The sequence below is a fragment of the Varroa destructor genome, unplaced genomic scaffold (genome assembly GCF_002443255.2).
Source record: "Varroa destructor unplaced genomic scaffold, Vdes_3.0 BEIS01000002.1, whole genome shotgun sequence".
Classification (NCBI taxonomy): domain Eukaryota; kingdom Metazoa; phylum Arthropoda; class Arachnida; order Mesostigmata; family Varroidae; genus Varroa; species Varroa destructor.
The window spans coordinates 38089543-38106732 of NW_019211455.1; the positions used below are offsets into that span (position 1 = coordinate 38089543).

At 40.5% G+C, this 17190-nt stretch overlaps 1 protein-coding gene and 1 long non-coding RNA gene across 6 annotated transcripts in view; one reads left to right on the forward strand and one right to left on the reverse strand.

Annotated features, from left to right (window-relative positions):
• Positions 1–17190, reverse strand: part of LOC111243847 (cell adhesion molecule Dscam1-like) — a 123651-nt gene that overhangs the window by 78265 nt on the left and 28196 nt on the right. For all 3 annotated transcript variants that reach the window (XM_086978887.1, XM_022790055.2, XM_086978889.1), the window contains exon 3: positions 2723–3094. In XM_086978887.1, coding sequence (XP_086835013.1) covers positions 2723–3094 — 372 coding nt within the window. The remainder of the gene's footprint in view (positions 1–2722; positions 3095–17190) is intronic.
• Positions 5–15695, forward strand: LOC147757768 (uncharacterized). 3 transcript variants are annotated; one of them, XR_015320121.1, is made up of 5 exons: positions 5–476; positions 836–1034; positions 2788–3079; positions 4975–5118; positions 14621–15695. It is a non-coding gene; the product is annotated as an uncharacterized LOC147757768 (long non-coding RNA). The 3 variants fall into 3 exon arrangements; XR_015320122.1 differs by lacking the exon at positions 14621–15695 and adding an exon at positions 5304–5962; XR_015320120.1 differs by lacking the exon at positions 14621–15695 and adding an exon at positions 5978–8398 and having other exon boundaries at positions 8–476.

The following is a 17190-nucleotide window of genomic DNA, read 5'->3' on the forward strand; positions in this document are numbered from 1 at the left end:
CATCTTGACGCATTTTCTCGGGCGCCGGTCTAACTAACCACAATATTGCAAACAGCGAATATCGGAAGCAGGAAAAGGGTCGGCGAGGAGGATGTTCAGGGATGATCGTATTAATGGCACAAATGTGAAGGCCATCTAGACGGACATGCATAGGAAAGTACCAAGCGCATATTATCCCTTAGAACGGTGTATAACATTGCCCAAGAGTTATTTTCCTCAAAGACCCCTTTAAAGCAAGCGCATGCTCACATCTATCAATGAATAGTATATAGAGCGACCTCTATTGAGTACAGGAGGGCAGAAACGGTTAGTCATAAGGACAAAATTTCCATCTGCTTCACCTAATGTTTAGTCACGGACTTCAACGACCCATGAAGTTGGCCATTATCGATCACTTGGTCCTTTCTGACGCTCGATGGCTACAGTGTCTGCTGTAATGTTGCCCACAGCTTGGCGTACATATTCATTTGCATAAGGTAATTACCTACAATTATTATTCAACTATCACCTTAGTTTTTTTGGTAATTAACACAGTAGAGTTGCTATTGATTGAAATTGCTAAGCAGTTAAAACAGTGAGCGATTGCGTCAGTATAAAACTGTCATGTTGGCTCTTATTGGATTTGTTTTTATTGTTTTTAAATCAAGTGACGCTACATTTCTTAACAGTCAGATATGTCGTCTCATCAGTTTATGGACGCTTTTATGAACAGAAAGAAATATCCTACATTTTAATATGATCGTGTTTAATTGAATTATGACGGGCAACTTCAGAATGGGTCGCAAATGCCGGTTTCGAAATTGATGCAATCACTTTTTGGGTTGTGCCAACAAAGGGCGTTTCAGGTTTTCAAGGCTTATACACAACTGCATGACCCTATAGACGCCTTCATCTTCCGTCTAGCGAAATCCAGCACGGTTCAAACTGGGAGCGTGGATAGCCGCTCAGTGACTAGAGTGAAGACAGTAACGTACGGCAATATCATTTTGAAGGCACAGTCAAGGTCTTTTGAACTGGCGCAAAATCATGCTGAGGTATACAAGAAATTTTCTAATACTGACGGCACTGCCTACGGTCGAAAGGAGCTCTCTCGATTTAGTTGGCAGTGAGCATAACCATTCGTATTTATCTTCGCTCAAAAACAGCGGGAAAATATGGACCAAATATTAGTAGTAAACTGCTTTCAAGCTCTAGCAGAGATTATTTTCTTATTAGCTAGCAACTCTCAAGTTGTCCGAGTAAGCATCTCTGCAATTTTCGAAGCGAAGCGGCGCTTCTCTTTTTTAAAACTGTCGAAAAATTAGAATTTTCTTTTGGTAACCACATAGTATTCACTTGAATTACATCTCATAAAACTCGGGGGTTCACACTAAGGTGGGTCAACAATTGCACTTTCATAGAGCGAACTTATGGCACCTAGTTTTTAGCCGAAAGACGCATCTTTACGAAAGTTAGGCTTTAAACTTTACGGAGCACATTAGCTGTCATATAAATTGCATGCGTTTGATTTTAAAGTAAGTTAGTACTTTACCCTGAGTATGTGCCGTCGTATTAAGTTATACTGGAGAACCTCAGATAATACAAGTCTCCTCAATGAAAGGATATTTAGTCAAAGGCATACTAAGCGTGTATCGTTCAAAAACGTGGTTCAGCAGGTAGTTAAAGCTATGGAACAAATTTGAACGAGAAGTTAATGGCTATATGTTATCGCAAAGATTATGTTCCGAAGGGTACATTTGTACTTGATCGTGAACTAACGAGTCTTGCAAAGCATCCTCAAAACATTAGACAATCAGAAGGAAGGCCGATTCATAATTGAAATCTGGCGCTGTTTTCGGTACTTTTTCACTCACTTAATTTCGTTTCTTATAGATCTGCTACACTGTAGGTTAAGGTAATTGAAGACAAGTACAAGATATCATTCGGATGGTTATGCGATTTAAATGCTCTGGTGCTTTCTAAGACTACCCACATAGATCCTTATGACACAAATGGCTGTAAGCAATTACAAAGTAACTAGTAAACTAGGTAACTAGCTAGTACTAACTGAGCATAAAACAATTTTTCTTAGTAGAAACCAGTTCCAGTTCAGGAAATGGTTAATTAAGTTACTCTATGAAGCTATGGCGTGGTAACATCCATACATTGTGTAGAAGCGTTATGATTGGGGCGGCATAGGATGGGTAGCTAACGCGCCTTTGGTTGGGTGCGTTACTATGGTAATATGCCATGAGAACAAAATTTAGCGTTGACGAATGATTACTATGGGACGCTGTTACCATGCTGTTTCGTAGATCGTTTCAAAAAATAACCCATATAAAACTGCAACGTCCGTTGCGAGCAATCATCCCTTTCCAAGTTCAGTGGACCTTCTTCACATCGATTGGCTAATCACTCTTCCATATGTGCCCTAACAAAAACTATTACTAATGACCTACATTTGTTGTTTTTTCTCTTATTGCTTCGGTTTTTTTCTTCTTTGTGCTTTGATTTTTTTTTTCTACTAATATTTGTCTTGTTATTTTTTTCGCAAGCTATGCATACTCATCCATTGCCCCAAACCCAGTGAAGCAGATTTAGATGGAAGCAGAGACGATATGACACCATTGTATTTAACTTTTGAAGTAGATTAGTAATACGACAAAAGCCAGGAGTGACGCAAACAAAAAAAATAACATTAAATATCTAAAGAAGTCGAAGATAATCTTCTGCTTTCACTTACCATTAACGATGGCAATTTTGGCCCAGTTGACGCTGTTCACTTTTCTGCCCGTTAATTTATTATAGATGGAGCAGCGAAAACGCCGTTTCTCGTCGTGAAGCGTCACCGACTTAACCAGTAACACCCGGCCATTGTGCGACGTTATATACTTGCTTTGCTGTTGGCCGGAAATTACGGCATTGCTACTTACGGAAGCTGCGGGACTGTCGCTTGTTGATAAAGAGAATCCATCATCGGTCTGCCATGCATAAACGATCACGAGAGAGTCACGCACCGGAGTGTTGCTGATGCATCGTAGCACCGCAGTACCCCCTAGCGGAACAGCTGATACTTCACTGACAGATACTTCACTACCTGGTAGGACGTCCACAACTAGAAAGAGCGAAATATAGAAAGATACATTTTTTAGTTAGCTTATATATAACAATTTCTAACGATATAGATGATGATACGTAAATTGCACCGAACTAAAATGGTTCCTTCTGTCATTTGATTTGCGATAAAAGATTAGTATCGTCTACTAAAGATACTTTTTGAGAGTTATGATTTTATTTTGCGGTATCCCTGGACGAACCTGTAAAACTAAAAATGAAGAACATATCTATACAGAACTATTTTTCATATATTATCTATCTCGGTATCAAGATCTGTCCACATGTAATCCCGCAGGTTACAACTTGCCATCCATCTTTAAATGAAGTCGAAAGCTTCATCGCGTGGTTGTGTTGAACAGAAAATATCTATTAAAGACATGATTGTTCTTATAGGACACACAACTGTTTCCATCACTAGTTGCAATCATCACTATTTTCACTCGATATGATCGAAAACAAGATCCCAATCGGATCATTGTCATTTCCTGTGGCCCTCTTTCTTTTCCTCCGTTCGTTGAGCTTAGTGTTCTCGTTATCATCGTTCCTATTAACTACCTTGTTTTCAATCCACTTTTCCTCGCTGAGTGATCGTAGTGGAAGCATCCATGTCCATTCTCTCCCTTATCCTTCTGCGTTTTTCCTATAGATCACGTCTGAGATCAAGATATGAGGAGAGGACTCATCTCCTTTGTGACCCATGAATCGAAGACTCCAAGGTGCTGCTGCCGTTAAAAGGTGTCGACTCAAGAACAGATGTTTCGTGTACGCGTTGACGTAAAAAACGTTCACGCTAGCGAACTGTCCACTTCCCTGTAGTGTTGGAGTGGCCGGCTGTAAAAAGCACCAGCCATTTTCGCCTTCTTCTCCCTTTCACCGTCTCCTGATAGTTGTTGTCGTCGTCGTCGTCACCTTCGCCTTCTTCCTTCGTTATGTTGCTCTGCTCATTGGCGCGCTTTTTCGTTCGTTTACATGTACGCACTATCATAGAGAACAAAGCATACACATGCACACCTTCACACATTTTCCCCGAGTTGAATTTGCGCCCCCTGCCTGCCTGCCTGCCTGTTCGCCCAGCCATTCCACGAGGTTATACATCTAAATACAGCAACGCGTTAGACATCTTTGTATTGTTGCAGGTATATTTCACTTGTTCGTGTGGAACGAGGAGAACTGCCACCCACTTATAACTTTGACTTCGGATAACTTGACTCGTAGTTATTACATGTGACATAGGGGCTAGAGATCTTGAATTATGGCAATTTGGTGTGCGTATAAACAAATTTCCGTGTAGCTTATCGTTTCTAATGTTGAATCCGACATTGTCACGTTTTGCCCATATATCGCGCTCTTACCAAAGCTGCTAGCAATTTGTCTGTTCTGTAACTGCATTCTTTGTACAAACTGGTACGCTTCATCAGGTCTCCAAAGCACTAGCGGCAAATCAATTTATAGTTTATATTATATGATATCTATAGGAGACCTCCGCAGAGATTTGAATCGTGATTACCGTTTATGTTTTTTCCGAAAACCAAAATGCCCACATATGGAGAGAGAGATTCATAGTATACCGATGTTGGAATCGATCTATGACAAAATAAAGCTGCAGCTGAGTCCTTCAAGAAAAATCTCGAATTATCAAGCATCGAAATGAGCTAAATACCATCTGATTCCCAGCGAACAATTCACCGTTTCATGGAAAAGGCACCAGCCATACTATATAGAGGCTGGCTCAGCATTTAATTAGTTGTTTGTCATGACGGTTGTTTTCTCGTTCAGTATTGCCCGTATATCAAGAACACGTTTGCATTTCCTTGTTGTTTTTTCTGTCGCCTCTCCGTTTGCTTATGATCGTGTCTTCACCATCAACAACGGCGACAGTGCTAGGGGGATGGTGTCAACGCCACAAGCGTACTTGACTCCATACAAACAGACAGGTACGCATTGCCTCGTCCACCGGCGCCTTCCTGTTTTCTCGAGCCCCTCCATCCGCTAGCGTCAAGGAGGTCCCCTATACGGACACCGGTAGGTATCTTTATAACCCCCTGAGATGTGAAGATGGCAATAACCGGTTAGCTGAGTCTTTTGGCATGAAAGCGGCAGTGTGTGCTGAATAATGTGGAGATAATTGACGTGCCGATAAATAACATTACCGAGGGTCAGCTGGGGTAGCTACTCAAAAAATCACTTTCTATTCTCTGTCATGGTAGCTCCGGGACTGACGATACAATCAAAAATGATATAATCAAGCAAAGCTTTGCGGCCTTTCACTGAGGCGCTGGATGATAACTCGACAAGGTATCAAGGGCAGTCCAGTTTCTACAGTGCGTAAAGCATTCGTTGATTCCTTTTACAATGAGAGAAAACTGCGTCTACCCGCTATGCAGATTTTCCGCTGGTGTCAGATCAGATCAGAATCACCGTTTTCAACCAATCAGACCTCTTACTGCTAGAGACAAAAAATCGTTAAAAATGAATTCTCATCATATTTAGGGTTTCAACATAACCAAATCATTTAGCTCGTAGCTTATATGCGCGCCTATAGTTTTACTTGCAGATAGATTCGGCGGGATCGGACATAAAATTCAGATGTCTCGTTTTGAGATACATTAAACAAGGACCCAGTTTTTTCATTGGGTTTAAACGAATTTTTTCGAGCGACATATTAATCCGTTTGTCTCAATATATCTGCGCCAATCAATCATCAATATATATGCATGCGAAGTGCTTTTCAACACTGCGTCGAAGTATTTTTTCATGACCTCACCTACGAAAGGTTCGAGCGTATTTTGCTAGCAATACCACTGTGCTGCCACCACTGTTATGATACTACCATATACGATAGAAATGTTAGTGTTACAATTGTTTCAACACACATGTGTAGGTTACTTCTTGCCGGTTATGTTCGTCCCTGCCGATTCAGCAGATCAGTCTTCCAAGCTACTTCGCTAAAGCAACTATCGTGACCAGCGCTGGTGTTAGGCCATTACCAGTGGTGGTATACTGATAGCTTGAGTGGTCCATGGAAAGAGGTCCCATATGCCTAAAAGTTCCAGCACGAGTTCCGCGAACAAGGGCTCCGGCGCTCAGTAACGATAGCTGCACTGACCCGTATACCAACGAGCTGAGCTACATTCAATTGGCGGCTAGTTCAGCATAACACCAGATGCGGCATAGGAAATCATGGAAACACTTCAACAGAATAGCAGACGCAGAGCAGAGAACCACGAAAACGGGTGACCTCGACTAACGAAATGCCTCTGCCGTGACAGAAAGTTTCCTTTGTTTCTTTCGCCCCAACGTTCAGTTCAGATCTGGGCCAAGACTTCAAGCCCGGCTGTTGCCCCGCACCGACCTAACCGTCCCTCATCCGACATCTTTTGGGGCTTTCACAGAATAAGCACTTCCAGTGTAAGAATGTAGGACGATCCTGCCTGTTGCTTCATCGACACCATACACACATACATTCAAAGCGTAGCACTGATAATACTCTATGTTTGACGAAGTCATGGCTTAAATGCAACATAAGCTATAATAGATAAAAATAGAATACTACTCGATTGATAAAGTACGCTTGTTTTATATTTACTTTTTATGTCATAATTGAAACTGTCGTAAGCAATACTGTCAGATTCTCTAAATATATGTACTCATCGAATTCCGATGAGACAACTATAAAACGTTACTAATCTAGTTCAAAATATACGATCATCAACGAAGCGGTGACGAAGATTAAGTTTCAAATCATCGAGAAGAGCGCCGCACAGCAACCTGTAGAGTAGTAAACTTCTTAAAAAAAATGTAAAAAATTACTACTGCAAGGAAAGATACAAATTGGTGAAATTTAAAGGATTACGTAAGGCATTAAGGTAATAAGTAAGGCTGTAAAGACTTAAGTTGGGCATTTTTTGAGTAAGCTCTGCACACTGAAATACGTCCATTGATTAAAAGTGTAACCGACGAGCTAAATCTTGTTACGATTGGAATAGCGCCGGATAAAATATGCAAAAATGTTATTTCAAACATGCCTCTCAAAAGAGATAAGTTCAGCATGCTTAAATAGGCCGCTGGACAAACAACCACTATATCTGTGATCCTAATTAGTAAAGATACATCTAAAAGTTGCTTTTAGTAAGCGAACTACGGCATAGTTTAAGGCTTGATTATACGTCAATAAGTACCGCAAATTGAGACCCGTACCGCTTGCATCACAATTCAAGTGAACGAAGAAAAACTAACGTCTTTATCAGGTTCAGTTGCGGAGTCGTAGATTTTACTTAGGTCAGCCGAGTCGCCCAGTTAGCACTAACCCGACGACAAAGCCGAGGTCTACCACGTTAAAACATAGCTACACAAGAATAACCTTTAAGCAAGTTAATGTCATTTCAAAACCGTGATATACAGTTACCGCAAAAAAGGGGATGCAAAGCAATAACATGTCGCAAATAGAAGGCCTAAAATAAAAGAAACGAAGATCTGTCAGGACCTAGATATAGTTTCCTGAAAAAAGGAGCAAGATGCCTAGCACTCTAATTTCCCGCATGTCATCAACAACGAACCATTTACAAAAAGGCACTCATCCAGAACAAACAGATCGAAATGTAACTTCCCGAAATATAACGCCCTGGACCTTAGAGCATCCACAATGCCTCTAACAGACTCTATACAACTAATCTAGCAAAACTAGATTTATTCTCAGCAAGGCAGATATGAACTTAATCACAACAGGAGGCGATGAGCAAGTTATACTATATAGAGCAAGTTATATATAAGAGAAATGCAGAGAACGGCAAAAATGTTACCTTTTTCAAGGTTCCGAACACTACTTAGAAAACACAGGTTGAGGGAACTTAACATTACTACAGACGACCGCTACGAATTCCACGAAGCTGTATCAAAAGATATATATATATATACATGTATAGTCGAACAATTAGAGATTAACACTGACGGAGGTACCGGAAACACACAGTTTCGCCGACACTGTGCATATGTACTTTGCGAAAGCACGACAAATACATTAAGCACGATGAGAAGCCAAAACGGCGATGAGTGCCAAAAAGTACTTCGTGATAAATCCACCGAAAGCCACACCAATTTACTCAGATGGGTATGGATTACGTGAGCTCCGCATTCAGTTGGCAAGGAACCCTCGGGAAAATTTTAAAAGTAGTCGCTCATCAACATATTACCCCTGTCGGAGGGACCTCAGAGAAAAAACATCTCTGTAAATTGGAGCAAATTTTTATAGAAATTAGACGACCATGGTCTCTAAATAAATTGGAAAAGTACACGTTCATGCAAATTTATGATTTTGTCAATTTTAATTTCCAAGAAAGGAACTGTAAGGTTTTTCCATAGGACTTTCATTCTAATGAAAACTCCAGGGCCCACTAATTCGAATGAGCTCAAATAATTTTTAGGGATAGTAATATGCATATTTTTAGGGATAGATTCATTCGAAACCTGGCACCTCTTTTCAGGCCACTATACAAAGTGCCGTGAATGTTTTTTGTCAGCAGATAGTCAACCAAATGCATAAGAGCATTTCATAAAAAAACATAATCGCCTCTGACCGGATGCTAACACCGTTCGATTCTACCAAGCCGCTTGGTTTAGGGACTGACGCCATTACCTATCGGCCTTTTTTCACGTAAGTGTCCTGCTGAGTCAGAAATGCTTATATTCCCCTGCTTACGAAATTTGAGCAAGCAAAGTTAAGCAACGATGCTCTTAATATAAGAAGAAACTTTAGAGATAAAAGAAACAATAATAAGATAGATGATAGGATCCAATTTTTGTTAGTTACCTACAATAAGCCACTGGTGTCTTGGCAAAGCCTTGAATGGACAAAGCCAGTATTTAAGCGGCAAGATTACAAAACAATACAACGTTTTGGTCACAGTTTAGCGATGGCTGGTATCAGACACAACGGCCGAGCACGAACGTACTTATATTCTACCAAGATTGCCCCAAAAAACTGGACGGTGAGAGCGAGAAAAAGTAAAGTGCCATCTTTTATTGGTACGGCTTTGAGAGAGCCAGTCGAGGAGATGAGAACGCAAAGATCCTTGGTAGCTGTTCCTTACGACAAAACAAACAACAATCCCACTTCCTAATCCTAAAAATATTTAAATTTTCTATTTTTGACGGCATAATTGCCATAGCAAAAAATCATATTCTAAAAACCAAATACAAGATAAAGTGACATACTGGCCATTTTAGAAATACATTCTCTAGCAAGAAGTTATATTTGATGGCCGACATTTGACAAAAACTTCAACTAGTACAGTACGAACTGTGAAAAATATATTAAAAAAAAAAGTATTTGGGAAGTATTTTCTTAAACATGGGCCAAATTATATACAGGATTCTATTTTGGACTTGGATAGAATATGAGAATATGGAAACGTTCTCGGTAAAAGACTCGACGAACAAACCTATAATATGTTGACTTCAGGAAATATTCGACAGAAGTCAATTTTCCAAAATTCTTCTTTCTAGTAGTAACCGACAATTTGTTAGTGATGAATGTTTAATTTTTTTTTTGGAGAGAAGAGGCGCACACGAATGAAGCGTTCCTAGGGTCGCTTAGAACACCGTTCCGATGGTCAAAGGCAATTTCGAAAAGGTGACATAAGAAAAGGAATGATGTTCATGAGGCACTTCATGCGTATTCGTACAAATCATCAATATATTTTGATAAGTATAAAAAAAAAAAAGAAGGAAAGAAAGAAAAAGGTTAAGAAACAGGCTTAGCATCATTCAGAATGGACATGCGCACGGACCATCTAAATACTTCCACGTACTCTGAAAATAAAGTGACTTGTAAAAAGCGACAAAAATCCTACCGTAATCATTTAACAAATCCTAGCAAGAAAAAGCATACTAAACATTTCTACAAATTTAACCATCAAACGTCACCTTGACCAAATCTATAAACTTGGAAAGGAAGTACAAAGAAACCACTCGAGGTATATCTGCTGTTCAATTTAAACAATCGATGCGTGAAGATGTAATTAGGATAAGGCTAAATAAGGCACACAAAGTAGTACATATATATAGATATCAGGTTATGATAGCATAGCAGTGAGCATCTGAAGTGAGAAAATAATGTGTTTTTTGTTTATACTACACAGTCAGTTGAAAGTCGACAACAAATTTTCAGAGGTAGAAAGAAACGCGGTTTTACAAATCTACGCAAGTATGGATAATTGTGGCTCTCGTTGAGCGCAAACAGTTTATGCAATTTTTAATTTTTTTTAAATTGTATTAATTAATTTTTATTAATTGTAAGACCCATTTCGCCACAAATTGGGCTTGCAGTTAAGGCTAATCTGACTGAACAGTGAAAGAAGTTGATGTAAAGCTCAAATGATGCACCGTTATGTCTGGTTATCCATCACAGCTATCCTTGAACGTGTCGAAGATAACCTCAATAGAATGGACCAATTTTGGCATCAAAAGCGAAATTCTTTGAGAATTCAATTGCTGTCATGAGAAAAATAAACCAGTCATATAGGTCCAGCATGTCTTTTTTGATCTAAAATGAGGCCTTTGAGTGTCTCAGTAACCTTTATCATAGGTCCTGGTCACGCTTGTACGTACATTTGGCCAAGTGTCTGTTTCTTGATCCCGCTACATTGGCCCGCATCTCTCCCACTGAGATTCGAAACTGATATAGTTGAAATCGGCGGGGGCGGCGGCGGCACTGGATGGAGGTGTAGCCCATGGCGACTAATAGCTCATAGCGTCTCAGAATCGTATATTTGCAGAAATGTTCACTTAGATAGTTTTCTATTTTTTTTTTCTTTTTCGATGGCGATGTTATCGAAAACGATTACTCTGTGTCCTCGTATAGGCATTGGTAGACCTGTACTTACATTTATACTCAGGTTAGCCTCGAACTTGAAGACTAATTGGCTAAAATAAATGTCCCGTAGGCCAAACCGTGGCAGTCTCGCCAACGTTTTTATCTGTAATAGATATTTATAAATTAAAGTAATAGTATATTTGAAAGAACTAAAATACCTATGTGTATGGACTATGGTTATGATTTTATTTACTAATATTGTGCCTAATTCGGTATCGGCGCAAAAAAGTTTTGGTCCTTCTGAGCATTTGGATGTCGGCGTCTATCGTGAAATTTGGCAACAGTTCAAGCTTGTGCTGTTGTTACCGTTGCTGTCCGCTGTGATCTAAATGTTGATGGTGGTGGTACAACAGTTACCCTTACCACTGCTTTATCTATAGCTGCGCTGGCTTGTTAGGTACGTGGCTGGATAGACAACGCACGACGATGCCAATAGTTTTCGCAACGGTTCTGGAGTAATGTCGGTGCTGATGATGACAAACCTCTCGCCAACGGAAGGGTGCTTCTGTTATTCTAATAAGATCTGACGTTACTGTCATCAGAACTTTTCTATTGTTATCGATATCCTAATTGATACTTCCATCAAATCGAGCTCTATTATTTATTAGTATTAGCGAAATCACAGCGATGGATGGGCAGCTTCGCTAAACTGTCTAAGTTCTCGACAGACAAAGACAATCGAAGGCAAATAGGAGTAAATCGAGTCCATCATTTTTAGCTCACGTAGGTACAGGAAGGGAAACAAGGAGATATTACAAATTACGCTGCTGGCTTTCCGGCGTGTCCTGCGGAAGAAATTAGAGCAGCAAAGGGCGTAGGAGTGACACCGTCGTTGGTGATTAAGAACTCGTCAAAGAGAGCAGATCACTTCGGCTTTAGATATTCGTTGACACATTTCGACTCGTGCGACAACACGCACACTTACGTCCTGGTAGCACAGTGATGCAAACACGGTTACTTAAGTGGGGCAAACGCAAAGGGCAGTGCATCGAGACTTGATACACACACATTGCAGTCGTGCTTCCGCAACAACCCCATTTACCAGCAAAACGAGTTCGTCGCAGAAGTGATGCTCTCCCATCGCTGCAACAAGAGGTAAATGTCGATCGCGTTTGTCGAGCCGCTAACTTGGGCCGAGTACACGTTGGGTTAAGTTCTCGTACTGTCGGATCATTAATGCATTATTTTGATCTTCTTCTCAGTGCCCGCAATCGCTTCTCATTTTATATCTTATTGATTCTTTAGCAGCGTTAGATCCTTCAAGCGACTAGTGTCACCGTCAACATAACATTGAATTCCAACTGATAATAAATAGTCATTCATAGTAGCATTCGTTAGCAGTTACAAAATTGGAGAAAGTGGACCCCGGCAAGCCTATAAATCTGATAAACTACATTCGACTTGTATATCTATGATGTTATTGTACGGCCGCATTTGCGGAGTAGAGTTGATCGCTGCTCATACCGTGTTGGAACATTCCGCTAACAGTAACTTTGCTAGCCAAGATGATGATCCAACCAAAGGGCGCTTCATGTCTTTTCTTATCTAGCGTCGTTCGCCGCTTTTAACATTGTTATTTAAGAATTTCTGTGGCAAGCATCGTATAGCTTGTCACGTGTTTGCCTACTGAATGTAGAGACGCGCGGTAATCTCCGTTCAAGTATGAGCCTAAACACACTTTGTTTCGTCTCGGGGGCCACCCGTCTGGAACAGCGTTTAACCCCTTAAGCAGCCGACACACGTTCAACCATTCTATGGCATGGGAATTAGTGAGTTAATGTGAACGTCGGTGAACTTAGTCTATGTTTCTTATTTGCAGGTTGAACGTTCATTTCATACGTATTTCGTTGCACCAGCGAGTAGTGAGGGAACACGCGCAATTGAGTGACATGCACCACGACAGTCATATGTAGCCTTTGCAATTGTCGCCTTGCCCCCTCCTCTTCTATCTTTCTCTATTTCGTTAGCTGGTTGTGTGGTCGTCTGATGCCACCACCGCTACCTCTAGTACAACTAGCTTCAATGCTGCTGCCGTTACTGCTATCCCTGTCCTCAGTTCCCATTTCAATGCGTAAGTTCGGTAGCTCAGGCCAACACCTCAGGGATTTGTCGGTCTGCGCTCGTCGGGTCGACAAAAGAACGCCGGCATGTTGAGTTCTGCGATGGGGAACGTCCCTCAAGACAGCAACATCGCAGCATCGGCAGCTGTGTACTCTCCGTGTTCTTGCACCCATCTCAAAAAAGGGGCCGTAATGGGTTGTCAACATGGGAACCGCAAGGCAAGCAACAAAGCGATGGCTGCATTCTCAGCCGTTACTAGCTGCACCACTACGAACATGCCCTTTCTGTCAATGTTCCCGTCTTTCTGGTGCTACCCGGCTTTCTTCTTCTTGGTCATAACTGGCAAAGCGAAACCGTCCCTCCTCTTAGCTCTGCCGACCGACGCACGGCTCCTCTGTGCCCCCCGCCCATGCCTTTTTCATCGTGTAGTGTTGTCTCCTTTGAACACATCGCTGCCATGATACCGGTAACGATGAAGCGGAGGAAGCAGGAAAGGCGTGGGAAAAAGAAGAGTAGATTACGATTTGATGGTTCCCCTTTGAAAGTATGTATCTACCTGTGCACCACATGCCACGTACCCGACGCAAACAGACCCATAAGCGCACCTCAACGTAATATGATATACTGAGTGTAAGCAACAACAGGAGTCAGGAAAAAGAATGAGTACGTAGCGAAAATCGTGCGAGCAAATGCGGGCCATATCCCATCAGCCGTGTTGTGGACCGTTCTGTTTCCACCCCTAACTGCTCACTATCTAGTCATTGTCAAGTAATGCTAAACGCTTAGCTAAAATAAGATCATTCAGGTTGACAGGTTTGCGATCACGAAACTTCTAGATAAATATCTTTCGTAAACCATGTTAGTATTTCTATAGGATTTCTTTTAGCGAGATCCTTTTAACGACATATAGTCCAATCGGAGGTATGTTTTATGATCGAGCACTTGAGCACATTTATCATCATCGTAGCTATCGAGCACAGTTAACAACACACGTAGGAAATAATAGCCGGCATTGTTTCCCATCAGGGTCACTAGATGGCGACAGCTGACATATCATCAGAAAAAAATAAGAATCAAAAAAATAAGACCGCGTTTGATATGATAAACCAATGATTCTAATGGCGCATTTTCCTAGGTGAAATTAATCGCGGCAAGATCACTGTGTATTTTTCACTGTGGCCGTATCGTCTCTAAATAAATAGATCTACAATACTAGGTTCTTCGAAGTGGTAAATGTTACCTGGTCGAAGAAACTAGCCAATTTAACTATTCAATGTCATCTTTTTTATAGCTAAAGTTATTAACTTTATTTAATATCATTATTATTATTATTATTATTATATGTTAATATGCGTATTTTGACGTTTTATGCGAAAACAGTGATCCATCATATGGAATCTTTCCTACGTATCATAGTACTTTGACATGTTTGAATTTCCATCTATTTTGACTTTTAAAAGTTGAAAGCCTCCATTGATTGTCATTTAATTAGAAATAATAAATCATCTTATAGCAGCGCTGGTTATATACTAAATAATTGAGATATTCTAAAAGACATCTAAAAGATTCTCTAACGATCTTATTGTTTTTCAGCTCTGAGGGCAATCTCGGTTCCTTAAAACTAATGAAGTGGGAGGTATTCGTGCTCATCAATTAGCCGCAAAAAACTGCTGAGAAAACAGACCGGTCTACTGCAAATTAGTGATATAATTATTTAATCACGGTAACAGTGAAGTCATCAATAGGAACACGCTATATATTGACACATCAGAGCCGCGATTTAAAGTCACTGTTGTGAATTCGCTCACTTTTGCCATCTGAAGCCTTCGTACAGGGTTTCGTTCAGTCAATGCTCGAAAATTTCGACTTGTACACATCGAACTATATTCCCTCAATATGAAATCAGTATTCTACACACAGTGAAACTAGTTGAATACCTTCAAGGTCTAGGCGCTCTTAGATTAGGCAAGACTCAGGCCATTTGTCCTGTACACCACGCACGCATCACTGCACGCCTCCATGCAAATAAAAGCGGAGTCTGTTCACTCATCTATCCCACTTGTTCTGTGATTTAATCCTGACATCATTTAACGATAGCTTTGTATATTTCGTAAATAATGAGTTTCGTTTTTTCTAGCTATTCCAATTAAGCGTTATGGGTTATTTCGAGCTAATAGTTCGATGTGGGCGCTTTACCGGATCGTCACTTGAGTCCTTAGGATCGTTTGAAATCATCAGGGTAACAATCATAAGGTTCTTCAAACGGAAACTAAAAAGAAATTCTTTTTCTTAACAAATGTATGCTCTGATATCGCTTTTGATATTACCAAACTAGCTACCTATTGCTACCCGTCCCCGTATCCATTGAAATATCTTAGGAAATGTGCTGGTCGTATGACGGTAGAAAGCATATACATCATGTTTTCAGCTATGTACCTCAACATTGATTTAATCACTACGAGCCACATGGGAATTAGCTGCGTTGGGACTGGGTTTAGATGAATAGAAATGCCCGACTAGCCGTGGCGCATGTACACATTGGTTTAACATGATCTTCACACTTCACTCATCCAGAAGGACTAGTCCTATGGCTATCTGAACGAGTGGATGCCACCTGAGCATCTGTTAAACAACAAAAATTAGGTGAGGCTTGAGCGTTTTTCGAAGTGGCAGTAATTTTGTGCACTTTATAGCTACATTATAACGAAGAAAAGGTCCATCCTTTTCTAGATAGATTTTCTAGAAAGGTGCGTCTTAGCGGATATAGTATGGCGAAAAATTCCGTTCTCTAATTCTGATTTTCTTTGGGCTATATTTGCTCGTGTTAGTCGAGCGAAAGCTATTAGTGATATACGCTCACAGACATACAACAAACATGTCCTAGAATAATGAAAAGGTCCTTGATTAGTGCAATTTTACAGATCAAGGTTTACCTGTCCTGTTATCGAAGAAAGTGACACAAACAGCGCTATATGCTTTTGATGAACGAAGAAAATAATGTAATGAATTCGTGAAAGAAGCTCGCTTTTTTCTGCAATAGAGCTATATCAGAAGTTATCGCAGGGATCGGTGCGCCGTTTAGGCATTTTTATGTCGATCCGAGTTGTGATTGCGCAGCGTTTGGCCTCTATCGTTAGGAAAGCAGGCGGCTGATAAGGGGCATCGATTAGAATTCTTTCTATTTACCGCTTGTTTACATTGCTCTCTATGGGAAACGTCAAGCGCTGAACGGAGCAGTTGTATCATTTAAATTAAAAAATGGGATGACCCACCCCACATTATATCCAAGAGACAGTATATATGCTGAAGCACGAAGCTCACATTTTTGGATAAACTCAAGCGTAAATATTACGTCTTCTTGTATTGACGATCTAACGCGTCGAGTAAGGCAATCAGGTTATACTAGAACACCTTTATATCTGATTTAACATATTCAATCTACATCAGATTTTTTTCATAGTTCATAATTGGACGCATTGTCTAATATATGTGGAAATTCCCACCTATTTTAAAGAAATTTCAATAGATCATAGTAAAAAAACTTATTTTATTTAATCATATGTATCGCTAGCAGGACAATTTTTTGTAGTAGGCCAGAAACATCGAAATGGAAACACTAACACACAAAATCGTTTGATTGGACGTAATAAAGACGATCTCTATATGGCGATGGCAATACTTTTTCTCTATACAAATAGTATTTTAGTGGGTAACGAATTTGCAACAGTAGGGAGGCGTGGTGGTCTAGCTAGCATGGACGCACGACGTTTCGTTCTGGGCGCCAGCCGTCTGATGGAATGCCTTACGGCGATACCAGACATAAAGCTCGAAACGTAGAGGCCAATTGGCCATGGCCACTTTGGCGCGGTTGTCTGCCATTACCATGTGTGTAGTGCACGGAGACAAGTCCCCGATTCATCATGTGAGCTATACAAGTTTCGTATAGCGTTCGTTTGTTAACGTCCTTTTGTCTGGTTGCTAACGTCAGGGAGCTTCCCCTTTTGCTCATTTAACCACTCGAAATTTCCATATCTCATTTATTAAAAATTTTCGTTTCGTCCTGCTATGCCGATAGAGCTAAAGCTTTTTTAAAAGGGTTTGAAATGAACCAAGGGTGCTTTAAGGGTAACCAGCAGCAGCCTTTGATCTCTCGATGTTACGTC